The sequence below is a fragment of the Panthera leo genome, chromosome D1 (genome assembly GCF_018350215.1).
Source record: "Panthera leo isolate Ple1 chromosome D1, P.leo_Ple1_pat1.1, whole genome shotgun sequence".
In the NCBI taxonomy this organism is placed as follows: Eukaryota; Metazoa; Chordata; class Mammalia; order Carnivora; family Felidae; genus Panthera; species Panthera leo.
The window spans coordinates 22059478-22079322 of record NC_056688.1 but is presented as its reverse complement, the minus strand read 5'-3'; the positions used below and the strand labels follow the sequence as shown (position 1 = coordinate 22079322).

The 19845-nt window shown below is 47.6% G+C and overlaps 1 protein-coding gene across 4 annotated transcripts in view; it reads right to left on the bottom strand.

The window, feature by feature from the left end:
• The window catches only part of SLC37A2 (solute carrier family 37 member 2), a 33776-nt gene extending 14705 nt beyond the window's left edge, over positions 1 to 19071 (bottom strand). For 2 of the 4 annotated variants that reach the window (XM_042904623.1, XM_042904624.1), the window contains exon 1: positions 11954 to 12213. In XM_042904623.1, coding sequence (XP_042760557.1) covers positions 11954 to 12012 — 59 coding nt within the window. In that variant the 5' untranslated portion in view covers positions 12013 to 12213. Of the gene's footprint in view, positions 1 to 170; positions 1754 to 11953; positions 12214 to 14450; positions 14511 to 18686 lie in introns of those variants that run through there. The other 2 variants (XM_042904625.1, XM_042904626.1) reach the window with 2 other exon arrangements.
• Positions 19072 to 19845: the final 774 nt, after the last annotated feature.

Genomic DNA, 19845 nt, shown 5'->3' with positions numbered 1-19845 from the left:
GAGGCTTACTCTGCCGTCTTTAGAGATCTGCCTCCAAACCCCAAACTCACTTCCCCCAAACATGTCATGAAGGCTACCGCTTGTGAAATACAAGGGAATTTCAGAAGAACCTGAATTTAGGTTGGGCTCCCAGGACCCTTCTTACCTCACCCTGGACTTGAGCTGCCTACCTGGGTTCTCTGACTCCGTTCTCTCCGCTACTCCACAGTGTATCTTCTGAAGAGAATGTAGTTACACACCCTCTGTCACCTGGCTACACATTTTTTCAGTGGCTCTCCGTTCTGCTAAGAGTGAAGTTCCAACTATTTAGCCTGGATTTTATGCTTCTCTACAAACAGGTCCCTCTGGCTGCCAGTTTCCAAGGTAGCCACAGAGGTCCTTCAGGGACTTGAGCCTCAGGGAATGTGGGGTTACTCCAAGTGACTGTTACAGTGACTGACATCGGAAGGCTTAGTGGCCTTCCAGGTCCCACCCATCGGCATATGCTTCATAATTCCTATGAGGGACTTGTTAATAGTTCCAAGTTCAGGGACTTGTAAAATCTGGGGGAAATTCTCTGAGAAGGTGGCCTTCTTCAAAGAGTAATGGATGAAAGAAAACTATACCCTGCAGATAACCGGTCTAGTGCCCTGGCTGGGAAGCTACTTGGTTCAGGAAAAAAGCTAAAAGCTTTGAGTGATGCTTCTAATGTATTGTGTAACCAAATGCAAGTTCCTAAATCTTTTCTCCCTCTGGTTTCCTCATCAGCTGCACATGGATGATAGCACCGACCACATCTATCTCAAAGACGGGTGAACACAACATGACTCTCACCCTAGTCCCTAGGTCCCTGTTGTACCATCTTTAAGATCCCCACCCCCGTCTGCAGGGCTCAGCTGAGCCTATCCTGGCTGCTACATGGATACAGCCACTGGCCATGGAGACGAATCAGATTTCCTCTGGGTCTGAGAGATCCTTGTAGCCCCACTGAGGCTCCCGGCTCTGTTCTCTCGTGATAGGCCCAGCAGTGAGGAAGGCCTTTGCCAGCTAGAGAGCCTGGTGTTGCCTGGGAAGCCCTCTCAGGAGCTGGTGAGAGCCAACGAGGGGCCTAAAGGTCTAGCACGGTTTCCAGCCACACTGCTCTTCTCACACGCACTGCCCGCTATCACTCTGCTTCAACTCCAAGCTTGTGACGTGACAGAGCAGAGACTCTGGCCTTCAGTGGCCTGCTCATGTGCTCCCTTGGGAGTGGATCCAGAGGATCCGCAGGGGCCCACACTGGTATCCTCATCTGTGAGATTGCAGCCTGCCCCCCTCCAGCGGCCTGGCCTGCCCCTTCTCCCAGCTCTGACCCCAACCTCCAGTAGAAAACTGATACCCAAGAGAGCAGAAGGGCATGATTCTGGGGGTAGGGGGGGACAGGAGGTGGGACAGGAGGATCAAACGTGTTGTGATGCCAGGCCCGGCATGGATACCCTTTGGAACTTCCTTCCTGGACTCCAAAGAGGCAGTGGGATGAGCTCAGAATCCCATGGCTACCCGGGCAGAGCACCTGTTCACCCAATCCATCTTCACTCCACAGTCTTCCTTCCGTTCCATTCTGCTTTAGCAGCTATTCTGAGGAAAAGGCCAAGGTGCCACAGTTCAAAGGGGACTAGGGTCATCAGTCAGGTGAAGGGCTGAGCTAGGCTGAGGCAAAGGCTGCCAAACTCATAGTCTCCCACAGGAAAGATGGTGATGGTCTCTTGGGCGTGAAGAAGAAGTTTCACTTCTCTTCTCTTGAACCGTTTCTTCAGAATCAAGAGGCCCCAGGAAGGGAGCGGGGAAATATACACAGCTGGCCTGGGGGGGGTGGGGTGTGAGGGGACGGATGGCAGCCCGGGTGGCAGGCCAGGCTGGGCAAACATGCTAGGCACAAAGGAACGTGCACGGTGAGGCCCCCATACTGTTCCAGGTGAGGCTGGCTGTCCCACCATCCTCTAAATCCTTGTTAGCAAAAAGTGGCACTGTGCAGAGTCCCACCTCCCCCACCTCCCAACACTGGACGCTCAGTGACTGGGCTAGATGGAGAGGCTATCGAGCTATCTCTTAACTGCTAGCTGACAGTCCAAATACTGACCTTATCAAGACTTTGCACTAGGACTTCTTCTGAGGCAAGGACAAGGAACAATGTGTCCCAAAGCAGCAAGGGGTTAAAAACAAACAAAAACCTCAAAGGACCTATTATCACCACCAGCACAAGAACAAAAAACTCCAAGAAACAGCACAGCAGGGGGATATTGGCCTTGGGAGACGGTGGAAAGGAGCCCCCTTTCCCCAGTAGCTACCCAGTCAACACCCCACCCCCACCCCCGTACCTGCATCCTGACTCCTTGCTTTGCGACCACATGGCTACCCCCCTGTAAGGCCAGTCCCTCATCAACCACTCCCGACCTCCCCCTGCCTCAGCCAGGGGCTGCTAGTAAGGGTCTGCTCAGGTAGCCATGTGACAGGCTGGGCTGGCTGTGGCTGCAGGTAAGCTTGGCACTTGCCCTGAGGAAAGGGACTCGGTGGCCTGTCCTTGGAAGTGCCCTGTTCTGGGACTCAGCAAATCTGCAAAGGATAGAGGCTGGGAACAGTAAGAACAGGCCGATGGCGAGAGTGCCACCACCCACCCCCTGCCAAATCCCCCACTGCCACTGGGAGACACCCTGGTAGGGGGAGGCCAGCCTGGAACAGACAGCATGGGGCAGAGCCCTGAGCCAGGCCTCCCAGCACACAGGATGGGACAGGAACAGGCCACATCTGGGAGGGCCTGTCAGGACTGAGGGCACAAACCCCTCTTGGGGGCAGAAAGTCAACCCAAGGAATCCTCTACTTGTTCCCCTTCCCCCAGCTGGGTCTCAGGAGCTTGTTCGGAGAGATCAATTTGACTCAGGGCTTGGTCCCAAGATCCTTTCCAGCCATTGGCAGGTAGCCACAAGAAGCCACAGGAGTTTATAGGATAAATGAATAGATAAGATAATGATCACTTTAAGGAAAGAAGAAAGCTTTGAGAAGGAAGCTCTGTAAAGGAACCCCGAGTACTCAAACAGAATGAAAAGACAAGGCTTTAAGCTACAGCTACAGCATGATGTTTTATTTGGGCAAGTGGAAAACGTGGAAGAGTGTGAGGGTTGGAAGGGTTTGGAAGAGGTGGTCAACGCTATGCAGACAGCACAGATGGAAATGTGCTGATGGTGGAGGAGTTGTGGTCCTGCCCAGCGATCTTCCTCTCAAGATTCTCTACGGGCCTAGCCCCACGCCTCACCCTCATCCACCGCTCTCCTGAGCATGAAGGATCCAGGGTAGGGGGCATGAGCCGGAGGCCAAAAGGAGAACAGCAGTACAGCCCCTCCCCCACCACAACCCAAAGACCAACTCAGGCACAGCCAGATGGGGGAGTGGTGGGCTTCGGGGACTCTACCCCTGGTGTCCGTCCTCAATTCTGTTGTTACTTGGGGACAGCTCCACTCTGATCTCAGCATTCGGTTGGTACAGTTTGAAGAAGAAATAAGGCCTTGACAGACCATTCCAGACCAGTTCCCGGGCTCTAGGTCAGACAGCCCCGCCCAAAGCCAGGGAGGTACCAATCTGCTCAGTAAGAAGGGAAAGAGGAAACAGCAGGGAGGAAGAGGAAGTAGAAGGCAGCAATCACGAGTGGTGGTGGGGAGGGAGGGCGACCACCACAGGGTCATGTGCTCTCAACCAGCTCTGACCCTGAGGGGCCCAAGGGGATGGGGTGGGAATAGTAATTTTCCCTCCGGTTTCTCCTCCTGGATCTCCCATTCCTTTCCAGAGCGGCGCCTTACCGCCACAGCTCATTTTAAGGAGCCCTTTCTGCTGCCCTTCCCAAGCACTTCTTTGCAGTTACCAGGAAAATCAGACAAGACAGCTGCTTCGCAGCATCTGGGGCCCCTGATCTGAGGCCACGACGGAATAGGGAAAAGAAAGTCAGACTTAGACCCAAACAGGCTGAGTCCTGCTGCTTGCTGTGGCCTTGGGCAAGTTGTTTAACTCTCTAAGCCTCAGTTTGATCTTCTTTAAATAAGATAATAAGCTCCTGCACACAAGATTGTTATAGGATTAAATGAGATGTAATGGATGTGGAAGCATCTGGCGTACAGCGGGTTCTTGGGATGCATTTGAATGTCTTATGTGTCTACTAAGGGTGGGCTCTAGGATCTGGCAGTGTGAGCCCTCAGCAAACTCCGGAACAAGAGCCACTCAGTTTGCAGCCACCAGGCAGCCTCGGCCTCCAGCTCCCACGGGAAGGTTAGGGTGTGGGGAAAACAGTGACGTGGGAGTTCACAGCTCCGGCCTTCCTGAAGCCTTCCTCCTCCCTGTTCCTGCTCATCCAGCCGGGCCTCCTCCCACAGACTTTTCTTCTCCTTGTCTCGAGCGGTTCCCCCTCACAGGGCCCCAGGAAATGGGCCCAGCCCCGTAAGCACCAGCCACAGTCATCTCTGGCAAGGTGCCCTCGTTGCCGGCTGCCCCCAGACATGCCCATGCAGACGCAAAGCAGAATTCTGGCAGGGCACCAGCCCGGTCCAGGGCTGGGATGACTCTTTCAGCCATGAACAAGTTATCCACCCCATCCTGACACAGAGGGGGAAGGGCAGTAGTATTGGCTTCCTGGGCAGAGACCTCTCAGTCTCTGACTTTTGCTTGCACACTTCCGGCTGCCTGTCTCTCTCAGCCTCGTCTCCAGGGACTGCTCCTTCCGCACCCTACGCCCCTGCCAGCTGCAGTCACACGTTGTTAGTCTTGAATAGACAGACTGTCTTCACTTCTGTGCCTTTGCTGGCTCCACGGCCTCCAGACCCAACAAGTCCAATGCTACTTTTCCCTCCTGGCGAGGCTGGATCCATCCCTCCCTCCACAGAACTGCCCAAGCACTTAGCAATGACCAAGGGCTAACTGTATGCCTGGCACCGGGCTAAGTGCTTTAAATACCTTCTCATGTAATCTCACCCAAACCCCGTGGTATAGGTACATCGTCATTTCCATTTTGTGGACAAGGACCTGGAGCCTTTACATTTATTTATTTTTGGGAAACAGAGTGAGACAAAGCATAAGCGGGGGAGGGGCAGAGAGAGGGAGACACAGAATCCCAAACAGGCTCCAGGCTCCAAGCTCTGAGCTGTCAGCACAGAGCCCGATGCGGGGCTCGAACCCCGCGAACTGCGAGATCATGACCTGAGCCGAAGTCAGACGCTCAACCGACTGAGCCACCCAGGTGCGCCAGGACCTGGAGCCTTTAAAGGGTTAAAGTGATTTGTGTGAGGCCAAAGGGCCCTGTGATCTTTCCCCTCCCTCGCTCTCACCCAGAGGGCAGCAGAAAGACCCCAGGCCTGAGAGTCTGACCGACCTGGATACAAACTCCAGCCCAGTCACGTCCCTAGCTACGCGGTGTTGGACAAGCCACGTTACTTCTCTGTGCCTCCTTATACGCATACGTTAGGTGGCGAAACGAATAATCGCCTGGCAGTGAACTACAAATAAACAATGTCTGGCACAAAGTAGTAGAAACAGTGAGCAGAATAATAGTCAATAATTAATGTGTAGTCAATGCTTAACAGGAGCCTGGAACTGGTCTGAGTACTTTACACACTGTACCTCATTTACTCCTCACGACAGTCTTGTGAGGTAGGTATTACCAGTGTCCTCACTTCACAGACAAGGTATCCAAAGCTCAGAGCCAGTCCACCCTCTGGTCCTAGTCTAGGGAGGTCTGCCTAGGTCAGCCTTCTTCACTTCTGCTTAATTGAAATGCCCTCCTTCGGGACCCACGAAGTAGTAAGTCCGAAAACTGCACACATCCTCTCTCCGGTTTGAGCCTCAGTTCCATCCAGGAAGGTAGGACTGTGTTTTCATCACTGCGGGCCTCAGAGTTCAAAATAATAATGTGCCTCCAGCAGGAAGTACGTTAACGTTTAGTGTTTGATAGAGGAGTCCAAACCTACACTCATCGGGAAAGAAGTGAAAGAACACTTACTGAGTGCCACTGGAAGTCAAGGATTTTTGCACATCATGATTATCCTCAGGAACCCACCTGGCTGGGGGGCGCCTGGATGGCTCAGTTGGCTAAAGCATCCGGCTCAGGTTGTGACCCCACAGTGCCTAAGTTTGAGCCCCATGTCAGGCTCGGCACTGACAGCACGGAGCCTGCTTGGGGTTCTCTGTCTCCCTCTCTCTCTCTGCACCCCCACCTCGGCACATCCTCTCCTCCCCCCTCAAAAATACAATAAACATTTAAAGAAAAAAAGAACCCACCTGTTTTTTACTGATGGGGAAACCAAGGCTTAGAGAAGTTAACTGCACAGGGCATACAATTTCAATCCAGCTCAGTCTTAAATCTGGGAGATGTTGGAGAACACAGGACATTGCTGGAGTCACACTTTTAAAAGTGTGTAAAGGACACGTGTGGTTGTAGAAAGCTGTGTTATGTGTATTCGTGAGCTCTTCTAAAATGCTGGTGTGGGGGCATCTGGGTGGCTCAGTCGGTTAAGCATCCAACTTCAGCTCAGGTCATGATCTCATGGTTCATGTGTTCAAGCCCTGCATCAGGCTCTGTGCTAACAGCTCAGAGCCTAGAGCCTGCTTCGGATTCTGTGTCTCCCTCTCTCTGCCCCTCGCCCGCTCACGTTCTGTCTCTCTCTCACAAATAAATAAACGTTAAAAAAAAATGTTTTAAATACTGGTGTGGGACAGGCTGTTTACCGTTATCTACCCTCCCAACCCCCTTTTCTCTAAAATGTAAGTTATTTGGTTAAAGCACATAAGTAATGTGTATGAATGAAACTCTGTTAGAAACAACAGTAGCGGATAGGTACAACTTGGCATATACAGTGATGAGATGCATTTTTGTTTATTAAGAAGAAAAAAAGGGAAGTAATTCATACAAATGTAAAATGACGGGTCATTCCGGAATAAGAAAGAGGACAATGAGGGATAAAACCTGACTAGATAAATGTGTAGGTTTGTGAAAAGAGAATTTGACTTGCCTTAGATTATAGTATGTGCAAATGATGAGTCTGAACACGAGTAATTATGGTAAAATTTTGTTAAAATCTGGCACAGTTTTTATTTTATTCATACTATTTTCAAAAAGAGGCTCTAGTTCCTTTAATATCAAATATGTCAGTGCAAAAGTAGAATTTGGTTTTTGTTCTGTTAAAATGGCAAAATTTTTTTGACTATTGGTTATTGGTCTGCTCTTAAAGAGAGGTTGTAAAATGTTATGCTCTTACCTCCTGTGTAATCTGCCTACATGGTAGAATTTGTGTGTCTTCACAGAATAATTTTCCACACTTTTTAAAACAAAGATTTCCCGCTTAGGAAATAACTTAAGTTTCCTTACAATGTTACTTTCTATGTTTATTTTTTCATGTATTATTGGCACTTTCAAGTGGGTAGACAAGAACTATTTCTTAGGCACTCATGATAAGCATTCAAATGTCCTAACAACTGTTGATTTTTGCCTTCCCCAAATCAAGTCCTACGTGCAAAATAAAATTTCCTGGATATCTTTTATACCTAAAACTATCGATGAGATGTCCAAGAGGGCCCCTAGAAAATCACAAAGATTTGTGGGGTTTTTTTTTCACTTTTTAAAAAGAGAGGTGCTACAAATAATTAGGTTTATTTGATATGTTGCTACTGACCAACTGCATGAAAATAACTGTGAAATCAGAAGAGACTCAGCCTTCTCTAGGTTAAATTTCTCGAGGTAAAAGGTTATTATTTACATAAATATTTCACAAATTGCATGCTGTATGAGAAGTTTCTACAGATCTCTCAGTGCCCTCTGGGCCCATGATCTGCCACCATGTATCAGCACCCCCAGTGGTGCTTTGCCTGATGATAACAACACAGTGTTACCAGTCATGGTTTCAGTTATGATTTAAAATGTTACCTGGGCTGCAATCCTACTTTAATTTGAACCTAACATCTGCTAGGTCAGTGGTTTTCAACTCAGGATGCACATCAGACTTTCCTCTGGAGTTTTATTAAAATACAGATGTGAAGGGGCACCTGGCTGGCTCAGGTGGAAGAGGGTGCGACTCCTGATCTCAGGGCCATGAGTTCGAGCCCCACGTTGGGCGTCGAGATGACTTAAATAAACAAAATGCAGATGCACAGGACTTACTCCAGACTTACTGAATCTCTTTAGTTGATATTCTTGGTACATCCTTGGTATATTATATAAATTCTGTCTCAGGATTTTTAAATATCTCAAGATTCTTTTCCTCTATAAAAATTGTGTTCGTTCATTTTTATAAATCAGGTGTCATGTTCACCATCTTTGAATGTACCTTACTACGTTTTAAGACATTGTCTGGATTTTTAATTGGCTTTATTTTGTTTTGCATATCTCAGGAACAACCAAATTTCCTGGGTAGCCACATTATTCTTGTCATGAATTCTCATCAGGTTGTTCACTTTTGAAAATTATCGTGGTAAGTTAATTCATACCTTTTAACGTCTCTGTCACCTACAGACAAATTTTTATTTTACTCTGCTGTTGCGGCTGCTGCTTCCTAAAGGCTCTTCAGTCAGCTATGGGCCAAAGGTTTTATCTCTACCAATGAAGAACTAACTGTCTCAGAAAAACACTGCACCAGGCACTTATTCTTGTGTATAGGCCTCCCATGGCACAGCTCACACATCTTTAAGAACATACCAGTGGAGGGAGTCAGGATTTCCAGAACTCGAGTGAAGAAGCAGATAGGTTTATGAGATTGCTAACCCGAGATTCAGTGGAATGAGAATTAATGATATAGGCCTAAATGAACTGATGAGGGATGGCAGTCATTTATGTCTGGAATATTGTTAAGGTTAGAGCGTTTGATGATATGTAAGGAAGCCCTTTCTATTTCTTCTTCAGCTGTCTATAACCCAAAACACTTTAGTACATTCTGGTTTTTGTAAACTGAAATGAAATACTTGCAAATATCTTATTCTCCTTACCTGACCACCATGCCCCCTAAATTCAGAAACTTTTGTTGAGTCTTCCTGCTTTTCGTAGCAATACGGTTATTAGCAAAAGTTCAGTAAGAATCCATCCTTTTTAAATGTTTTCATTTTCACTTAATTTTTTAAGCTTATTTATTTATTTTGAGATAGAGAGCATGAGCAGGGGAGGGGCAGAGACAGAGGGAGAGAGAGAGAATCCCAAACAGGCTCCACAGTGTCAGCATAGAGCCTAATGTAGAGCTGGAGCCCACAAAGCATGAGATCATGACCTGAGCGGAAATCAAGAGTTGGATGCTTAGGGGCACCTGGGTGGCTCAGTCAGTTGAGCATCTGACTTCGGCTCGGGCCATGATCTCACGGTTTGTGAGTTCGAGCCCCGCGCTGGGCTCTGTGCTGACAGCTCAGAGCCTGGAGCCTGCTTCGGATTCTGTGTCTCCCTCTCTCTCGCCCCTCCCCCACTCATGCTCTGTCTCTCTCTGTCTCAGAAATAAACGTTAAAAAGAAAAAAAAAATTTTAAAGAGTTGGATGCTTAGCCTACTAAGCCACCCAGGTTCCCCTGTCTTTTTTTTTTTTTTTTTAAACCAGGATGTAATTAGAAAAATTGGTTATATAACCAAGGCTTTGCCTGGGCTGTCATATTTGACAATGATGATCGTTTAATCAGACATAACCAGCCCCATTTAAGGAACGAAGGCTGCCTGCATGGAGCCAATACTAACAAAACCCTCCCAAGAAACCTGGCTTACTGTGTTCTCTTACAGGCAAATAAGGAAGGTTATTCCCTGGCAGGCCCAGGGGTCTTAGGATATTTTCGGGGCTTCGAGTAAAGAGGAATTTGCCCAAATTTATAGGTACAGCAGGCAAAGCCTAGTGTAAAGACCAGTGTCTTGGCTTGACTTCCAATCTCAAAACAGTAAATAATACAGAGATAGATAGATAGATAGATAGATAGATAGATAGATAGATAGATAGATAGGGGCTTTTAAAAGGCCAATCTAAGATTCCTTACGAAAACTTCTAGCAAAGCAAACTTAACAAGGTCTATATTATAGATTAACACTATTGTTGCACCTATATACATAATCAGATCAAATTTAATGAGATCAAACTCATTTTGTGATTAAGAATAATCTTTGAGGGGTGCTGGGTGGCTCAGTCGGTTAAACATCCAACTTAAGCTTGGGTCATGATCTCACAGTCCATGAGTTTGAGCCCTGTGTCGGGCTTTGTGCTGTCAGCTCAGAGCCTGGAGCCTGCTTCAGATTCTGCGTCTCCCTCTCTCTCTGTTCCTCCTCTGCTCGCACTCTCTCTCTCTCTCTCTCTCTCTCAAAAATAAAGAATAAAAAAAATTTTTTTTTAAAAAGAATAATCTTTGAGACTATTTTTGATCAAAGCAGGGGAGACTGTAGAAAAAAAAATGTTTCACTGGAAAACTGTGTATTATCTAGAGGACACCCCTCCAATTATTGAATTCTATCTAGCCTTTCATTGACTTTGGGCTATAATTCTTTGAAGTGGTAGGAAACTGATAAGTCATACAAACTATGTGTATGAAATGACAGTCTCAGATTAATAGCCTTTTCTCCCTCCCAACCTGTGGAAAAACCAGTTTTGCCTCAATGTTCCTGACTTATAAATGGGCATGCTCTTTGGATACTTCTTTTTAAAGGTTATTTTATTTTGAGAGAGAGAGCGCGCTCACACGGGAGGGGCAGAGAGAGAGGGAGAGAGAATCCCAAGCGGGCTGTGCACTGTCATCTCAGAGCCCGATGCAGGGCTCAAACTCACGGACTGGACTGTGAGATCACGACCTGAGCCGAAATCAAAGAGTCAGACGCTTAACCGACTGAGCCATGCTGGTGCCCCTGGATTTTTTTCAAATTGTGGTAAAATGCACAACACATGAAATTTACTATTTTTAAGTGAACAGTTCAGTGGCAGTAAGTACATTCACATTGTTGTGCAACCATCCCCAGCATCCATCCCCGGAACTTCTCATCTTCCCAAGCCAAAATTCCATGCCCGCTAAACACTAACTCCCTATTCCCCTCTTCCTGAACTTTTTCTTAACTGATCATAACATCTTCTGGCGCCCTCATTATGAGTAAAATAAAATCTTTACCACATGTTCATTTTTATATCCTATCAGAGTCATGTTTTCATCTTTTTCTGAAAATATCTCTTCACAATCCTAAACTCAAGAAAGATCAAATACATAACGTAAATGAGCGAAAAAGGCTGGAAGTGGTGAGGACTGTCACCAGTGAGGGCGGTCACCGACTGCAAAGCACCGTGGGTGATCAACCATCCCAATTTGCCCAGGACTGAGGGGGCTGGGTATGTAGGGTTTTCCATCTAAAATTGGAATAAGTCGGTCATCTTAAGAGCACCCATGCTCTGGAAAGGTACTCCTCAACCCCTAGTAATATAATCTGAGAATTTAGGCCTGACATCTGTTTTTCCAGAGGAGCCAGGAATCTGGGTATGTCAAATTCTACAATTTGTAAATGATGGCAACTAACCCACTGTTAAAAATAAACACGGTGCAGACCCCCCAAATCGCTCCAGTGGTGGCCTCTGATGAAGAGGGGGTTGAAGGCCCTCCACCCACCACACACCCCAACATGTTGTGGCCTCCACAGCCTCCCCCTGTTTGGTCAGGAGGAAAGCTACTGCGGAAGCCCCCGCACTCATTGTTGGGGTGCTAAGGGGCGGCGGAGATCAGAGAGGTATGCCCTCCCCTGGTATGTCCCTTGGGGCCTGGACCCCCTCCCCCCGCCCCCCCAGGTGAGGTCCCAGGACCACTGAGTTCTGGCTTTTGTGTTATTCAAGGAGTAGGAGACAACAAAAGGGCCCCTCAAAACTCCAGCTCCCCGGGCCTCCGTTCCCCGGCAAGCCAGCCCAGGCCAGGTGTGAGGCTGGCCCCGGAGCGCCCCGGACGCAGGCAGCTGCTCCCCCTGCCCCGGCCCTGCTCACCAGCTGTCCCTGGAGAAGGCGCGGAGGAACCAGACCCCCGGGGCCAAGGCAGACCGCATCGCGCCGGCCGGTGTCCGAAGCGGAGAGGGTGGCCGAAGGAGGGGACGGCGCGGGGCGCGTGTCCTTCGCTGGCAGACTGCCGGGTTTAAATGCCCCGCGGCTCGGCCCGCCCCGGCTCCGCGGCCGGACGCCTGCAGCCCCCGCCCCCTTGCACCTGAAGGCCCTCGGGGTCGGGCGGCGCGCAAACCGCCCGGCCAACCTCCTCCGGCACCTGCATTTTCTCCCGCTCAGTCTCCGGGCTAGGGACCGAGCGCCCTCAGAGAGTCTAGGAGCTCCTCCGTCGGCCTTTGACTTTCTGCTCACTTCCCGCCTGGGCACCGAAAGCGGCGAGCCCAGACTAGCCAGCTGTACGCGACCTTCCGTCCGCCCGCAGCCGGTTCCTGAAGCGCCCTTCTCTCCCGAGGAGCGGCTCCCGACACACACCGGGAAACTGAGGCACGCTGGGAAACCTGACACCCAGTGGTCCCCAGCATTACACTGACCTGAGTTGGGGCGCACCCTCAGAGCAAAGGAGGTTTTCAGGGAGCTATGATGTTGGCCCAAATATATCTCCCAGGCCTGGCAGGGGCTTCCTGTCCCACTCAGGTTCCAGGCTGTGTATTGAGCCAGGCAGGATTCTAGCATTCCCCTTCCCCAGAAGGACTGGCCTTCCACGCACTCTTGCGGGGATAATCTTGCAGCCATTCCTTCTCTCCCTTCTGGAGGCGAGCAGCCAGGCAGCTGCTGTGTGAAGGAGCACAGAATTCTGTGCCTTAAAAGTGCTCTGCAGGTAGCCTAAAGATTTCCAGGGTATGTTTCCATCTCTAAAGAGAAGACATTGTGGGGTGAGCCACCTGGGTGGCTCAGTAGGTTAAGGGTCCGACTTGGGCTCAGGCCATGATCTCGAGGTTGGTGGGTTTGAGCCCCACATGTGGGTCTGTGCTGACAGGTCAGAGCCTTAAGCCTGCTTCGGATTCTGTGTGTCCCTCTCTCTCTGCCCCTCACGCTCCCCAACTGTCACCCTCTCTCTCAAAAATAAATTTAAAAACCATTAAAAAAATTTTTTTTAAAGAAGATATTGTGAGATCTTTGGATACAAGCCCACAGGTGAATTGTACGGGGCGGGGGGTGGGGGGGGGGGAGAGAGGAAGCATTCACTTGGAAAATAAAGTTGTTAATAGAGCATAAAATAGAAACGGGTCTGTGCAAATTGGCTTCAGCCCCAACACCGCACTGCCCCCAAGTCCTAGGGGTGGCCAGACCCTACGCGCAAGGTCAGCAAAAGAAGGCAACAATTCCACCAAACAGGTCAGGGCCCAGAATGAAGGGCCTGGCTGTTCCCAGCCCTAGAATCAAGCAAAAAGAGGGTAAGCAGAGTTGTGAAACCCTGTTGATGCCAGGCAGTCAGAGGCTGAGGTCTGGTGGCAGAAATGAAGACAACAAGGAGAGGACAGGAGGTAAAGGGGTGGAGAGAAAAGAAGAAAGGAGGCGGAAGGAGCCAATGCTAGATTAGGTACAGTACAGAGAGGTGAAACACCAACGGGAGAGCATAGCAAACAGCAGCTAACTTAACCCCCAATTATACCACTCACTATGCCTAGATGTCCGTTCATTTCATTCTCACAAGTCAGTGAGATGGGCATTATCCATCTGGGATCCATTCTGGTTTACCTGGGATAATCCCAGGAGACACCTGATGTTTCAGAATGTATGACAGACCAGCTCTGGGGTCAGCAACACCCAGTAGACATTAGGCCTGAATGAAAGCAGGTTAAGGGGTAGAAAACAAACTAGAAAAATGAGCTGATATCCCCAGGAAGACAGCTACTTGTTCCTAAGGGACTAAAGAGAAGGATAGAGTTGAAATACAAATGAGCCAAGGAAGCCGCTGAGTTACTCGATGCTATACGGGAGGAGAACATGGACATCACTTGAGGAATGGAGGGGACCATCTCCATGGCTCCAGAGGTGCCACCCAGTCTTCAGTGGTGTGGAACATCTCTTTTGATTTCAGACAGTAAGAAGACAAGTAATAACTCTCATCACTGCTCGTTTCACATGCCTCTCAGGAGACATGGTGTTTGTGCCTCTTAGCGGACCATGCTTGCCTGGGGCTGGAGCTCTCAGAGAGACATTACTAATATGCCCTCGTCGTGGTATGGCTAATGTGCCCGGAGTGCCAACAAGTAGCTGGGAGCCGGGCCAGTCCTGAGATAGTCTTTGCCTTGTTCCAGTTCCTTCCCTGTGAGTTCCAGCCACATACTCCTGTTCAGGGGCCAGGATGGCAGCTTGGCAATGTCTTTGGTAATAATAGACTCTTACCAATGTCCCTTACTTGCTCCTGTGGGTGAGCGGGACAATCTCCTTATTTCCGGCAGCTTGGGGGAGTGACAAAGAGGATGTTATGGCTCAGATAATCCTTTCACTCACCTACACAAGCTCTCCACTCTTGACTCACCTTCCTGTTCTCTGGCACCCCTTACACTCCTCAAACCCTGCAGGGTGCGGACAGCAGTATCTGATGGCAATAAGAAGGGAATGGATGAGTTACTGAATCTGAAACTAAAGGAAAAGATATCTAGTTCTTATTGTGGATAGTCCTCCATCATTTGTCAAAAATGCTTACTGTGGTTTAGGGGCACCTGGGTGGCTCGGTCGGTTGGGTGTCCGGCTTCAGCTGGGGTTGTGATCTCGCAGTTCGTGGGTTTGGACCCCACGTCGGGCTCTGTGCTGACAGCTCGAAGCCTGGAGCCTGCTTTGGATTCTGTGTTTCCCTCTCTCTCTGCCCCTCCCCTGCTCACGCTTTGTCTCTCTCTGTCTCTCAAGGATAAATAAACATTAAAAAAAAATGCTTGCTGTGGTTTAGTATCATGCGCTTATAGGACAGGAGATGGCCTTTTTGTTCATCAAATGCCAGTTCTTACTGCTAGCAAGTGTCACTGATCACCCACAAGACTTTCTGGGTAGCCAGTAGGCTGTACTGGCCCTTTTAGATATGGCAACAGCATCCTCCCTGTTTTTTTCTAAGGGACCCGGAGACCCAAAGGCTGGAGGAAGCCTATGAGAAGTGCCATGAGAATAAGCCATTAGGCAACAGAACTCCAAAATCCAACCACACACATACAAGTGTTATTCTCACTGCCCTCCTCCCCACTTTTGTCTTACTAAACAGAAAGTGGCATCATTTTTTATGATAATTATTGTGAAATTTCTTGATAGAATCAAGACCCAGACCCTTGATTAATGGGGTAGGAGTTGGGATATTAGGGGACATAGAGATTATCCAACCTTTCAAAGAATCAATTTCAGGGTGCCTGGGTGACTCAGTCACGTAAGCGTCAGACTCTTGGTTTTGGCTCGGTCATGATCTCAGTTGGTGAGTTCAAGCCCCACATCGGGCTCTGCACTGACAGCTAGCTGCAGAGCCTGCTTGGGATTCTCTGTCTCCCTCTCTCTCTGCCCACCACCCCCACGCTGTCTATCTCTCTCTCTCAGAAATAAACATTAAAAAAAAATAAAGATTCAAGTTCATATTAGGCCTTTTTATTAAGATGCTGAGTATTGTAGTGAAAACAACATAGGCTTGAGACGGAGTCGATCCTAAGATATTACTACCTCTCTGAACCTCAGTTCTTTCAGCTGTGAAATGTGGGTCATAATATCTACCCTGCAGGGTGGCTGTAAGAATTAAAAATTGTGCATATAAGGGAACCTGGGTGGCTCAGTCAGTTGAGCATCTGACTTTTGATTTCCATTAAGGTCATGATCTCACAGTTTGTGAGTTTGAGCCCCACATTGGGCTCTGCGCTGACAGTGTGGAACCTGCTTGAGATACTCTCTCTCTTTCTCAGCCCCTCCCCTGCTTGTGTGCTCTGTTTCTCTCTCTCAAAATAAATAAACTTTGAAAATTCTGCATATAAAAAGTGCCTGGCCAGATTAAGTAGGTTTGGTAAGTGGAGCACTGATTATTATATGTGCATGAGATATTGCCTACAATGGACAGACACCAATGGTCACTACAAATGAGAACAAAACATAGGGGTCAAGATTGGAGTCCTTAAAAACCACCAATGAGTATAGCAAATAGGTTTGACTTGTAAATCCTTAATATCCTGTGTGTGTATATGTGTTTGTGTGTGCATGTGTATGTATATGGGTATCTGTGTATATATGACTTTACTCAGTGAAGTTATTGTAAGCATCATGATAACACATGTTGAATAATTTCAGGTTGACAAGGATGGATGTATGGGTTGAGTAAAGTGTCATAAAAAAATGAAAGAAGCTATTATTATTTCAAATATGTCAGATGCTGACATTTCACTAAAAAGAACTGCAATTAAATATCTTCTAGCTGGGGCGCTTGGGTGGCTCAGTCGGTGAAGCGTCCGACTTCAGCTCAGGTCATGATCTCCTGGTTGATGAGTTTGAGGCCCGTGTCAGGCTCTGTGCCGACAGCTCAGAGCCTGGACCCTGCTTCAGATTCTGTGTCTTCCTCTCTCTCTGCCCCTCCCCGACTCATGCTTTCTCTCTCTCTCTCTCAAAAATAAATAAACACTGGGGGGCCTGGGGGGCTCAGTCAGTTAAGTGTCCGACTCTTGGTTTTGGCTCAGGTCATGATCTCATGAGTTCGAGCCCCATATTGGGCTCCATGCTGACAGCACGGAGACTGCCTGGGATTCTCTCTCTCCGTCTCTCTCTCTGCCCCTCCTCTGCTCTGTCTCTCAAAATAAATTAAATAAATAAATAAATAAATAAATAAATAAATAAATAAATTCTTCCAGCCAACACAGTCAAAAGATAGAGACAAGCAAAGTGACCATGTACCCCAAGAGATTTTGTTTCATTGAAAAGACAAATGTTCTGGAAGGGTTTGGCCAAGAAAGTTCTAGCCTTGATATAAATGGTCAAAAGTAAGGGCTTCAGTCTCTTCAAGGCAGGACTGATGGATGGTTCATACTGGCCAGAAGAATGGTCTTTAAAGGAGACTACTATCAGCTGAACAAGGAGGCGGCCCTGCTCTCAAATGGTCAACCAGTGATGGCAGCAAATATATATGAGCGTGACCTAAAAGCAGGAAAGGGAGGAGCAGATTGAGGAAGCAGTTAAATCATTAGTCTCCCAAAGTCATTTTTTGGGGGGGTATGTGTGCAGAAATAAAAAAAAAAAACAGATATGGTAATGACAAAAGTGAGGTGACCTCAGGCAGCCTAGTCATGCAAGCTGAGGACAATTTTTGGCTGCTCTGGTATCTGGAAGTAACAAGTCACTCATCTATTCATTTAATAAACACTTGTTAAGTGTCAACTATGTGCCAGGCACAGCACTCTGCTAGAGATACATTGATAAATAGGACAGGTACTGCCCCTACCCTCAAAGGATTTACAGTTGAATGGGACAGAGATGGATAGAGACATAATTCCACCTCAAAGAGCTCCAGTAGAATAAATCAGTTCAAATAAGAAATAGCTTGCAGGATTATGTTCATTCTGCTATGGTGGCACTGAGAAAGGGTCAGATAACTGGGAAAGTCTTGAAAGGCTTCACAGCAGGTAATACAAGAAGCAGAACTGAAGTACAGCTAGGTGACTGTCAAGTAGAGAAGAGGAGACAGGAGCAGCAGAGTGCACAGGCACTAGTGTGTGCTCAACAAGGAAGCACAAAAAAGCAAGACAGATATATTTAAGTGGTGCATGCGAAATCCATGTAGCTGGAGGGTGGCATGTCCAAAGTGTGGAGCTGCAGAAGTTAGGACTGTTATACCTGGCTGTAAGATACTGAAGAGCCTTAAAAGTCCATGTTAAGGGCTTGGGATTTTAGCCTTTGGACAGGATATGATGAGGAGGGTTTTAAGGAGGGTTGAGACATGATCGGATTTATGTCCTTAGAGGAGAAATGGCCACTTGAAAGCTCTTTGTGAGATTTCTCGTTCTGGATCAAGATGGAATAGACTCAATTCTCCCTACTCTCACTAAATGCTGAAAACCCTGGGCATTATATATATATAGCAACATATACATGACTCTGGATGAGCTAGGAAAAGATCTGAGGAGAGACACAGCAGTGATTTGTCTGTGTTTGCTTTTTGCTTCATCTATCTGAACTGGATGTTGGAGAAGCCAGCCATCTGGAAGAGCCAACAGCACAAAGAAAAAGAAAAAAAGAAGAAAAAAAGAAAAGCCAGCTATATCTAGTTAAAGGATCCAGACGGGGGTAGTCTAGCAATAGCCACCCTACTCCCACCAAACACCACAGAAAACTTGGCAGCCCCTTCCCACTCCTACCAGCAAAAGCAAAGCAGGGAGCCTCAACATCCATTTGGGCCTGGCTGTAACGAGGTATCCCCCCAGCCCCACAGTCAGAGTGGTGTAAGGAAACTACAAATGGGAGGCCAGAACTTTCACCAGCTTCCAGTGGTAATGAGCACCTAGCCCCTAACACCATGGTGTTAGTGGAGGACATGTGGGGATCAGTAAGGAGGCACCCTCCTGATCCCAGGCAGGGTGATGTCAGTAGAGAGCCAGAACTCCCACTAACCAAGCGGTAATGAGGTGTCCTTCCCCAACCCCCACCAAAGGGTATCAATGGAGGCCAAGAAGAAAGCTGGATTTCAACCACCCACCTGACAGAAAGGATTAAAACCAGAACCCAACTGCATGCTATCCCTTTCTTAAAAAACTAAACATTCACTTACCATACAGTCCATTAGCGATACTCTGGGCATTTATCTCAGATAAGTGAAATCTTCTGTCCACACAAACCTGTACACAAATGTCCACAGCAGCCTTATCTGTAATGGCAAAATACTAGAAACAACCAAAATGTCCCTCAATGAATGAGGGGTTAAACAAACTGTGGTCCCCATACCACGGGACACAATTCAACAATAAAGGGAACAAGCTATTGATACACACAGCAACTTGGATAGATCTCGGTGTCATTAAGCTGAGAGAAAAAAAATTAATCTCAAATGACCACTTGCTGTATGATTCCACTTATCTAATGTTCTCGAAATGACAAAATTATGGAGATGGAAATGGATTAGTGGTAGCCGGGGGTTAGAGACGGTGGTAAATGGGGGGGGGGGGTGTGCAAGTATGACTACAGGGGTAGTAAGAGGAGATCTTTGTGGTGATGGAATAATTTTGTATCTTGACTGTGGTGGTATTTACACAAATCTACACAGGTGGAAATGGCACACATAAAACTATACATACATATTGTACCAATGTCAACTTTCTGGTTTTGATATTATACTATAGTTACATAAAATATAACCATTGGGGGAAACCAGGTGAAGCCTACATAGAACCTATCTGAACTACTTTTACAACTTCCTGTATATCTGTAATTATTTTTTAAAAGTTTTGTAACAAGACAAGTGTTGGGGGGTCGGAGGGGGAGGCAGCTGTTCATCAACTTTTAAGTTCCTTCCAGTAGTTCTCAGCTTGCTAATTCTAGAAACAAGAGATGGGAAAAAAAAATAAGAAATTTACCTTTTAAATATAAATTCCCTCTTTTGAGAATATGCCGTAAGTAGCGGGATGAGCTGTCCATATGACTCAAGTTAACATCAAGCAAGATTTCGGTAGTGTTCCTTAGATTCCAAGTTCTTAGTTCTTTTTTTTTTTTTTTTTTTTTTTTAAATATTTTTAATGTTTACTTATTTTTGAGAGAGAGAGTGTGAATGGGGGAGTGGCAGAGAGAGAGGGAGACACAGAATCGGAAGCAGGCTCCAGGCTCCAAGCTGTCCACACAGAGTCCGACTCTGGGCTCGAACTCACCGACCGTGAGATCATGACCTCAGCCAAAGTTGGACGCTTAAACCGACTGAGCCATCCAGGTACCACCCC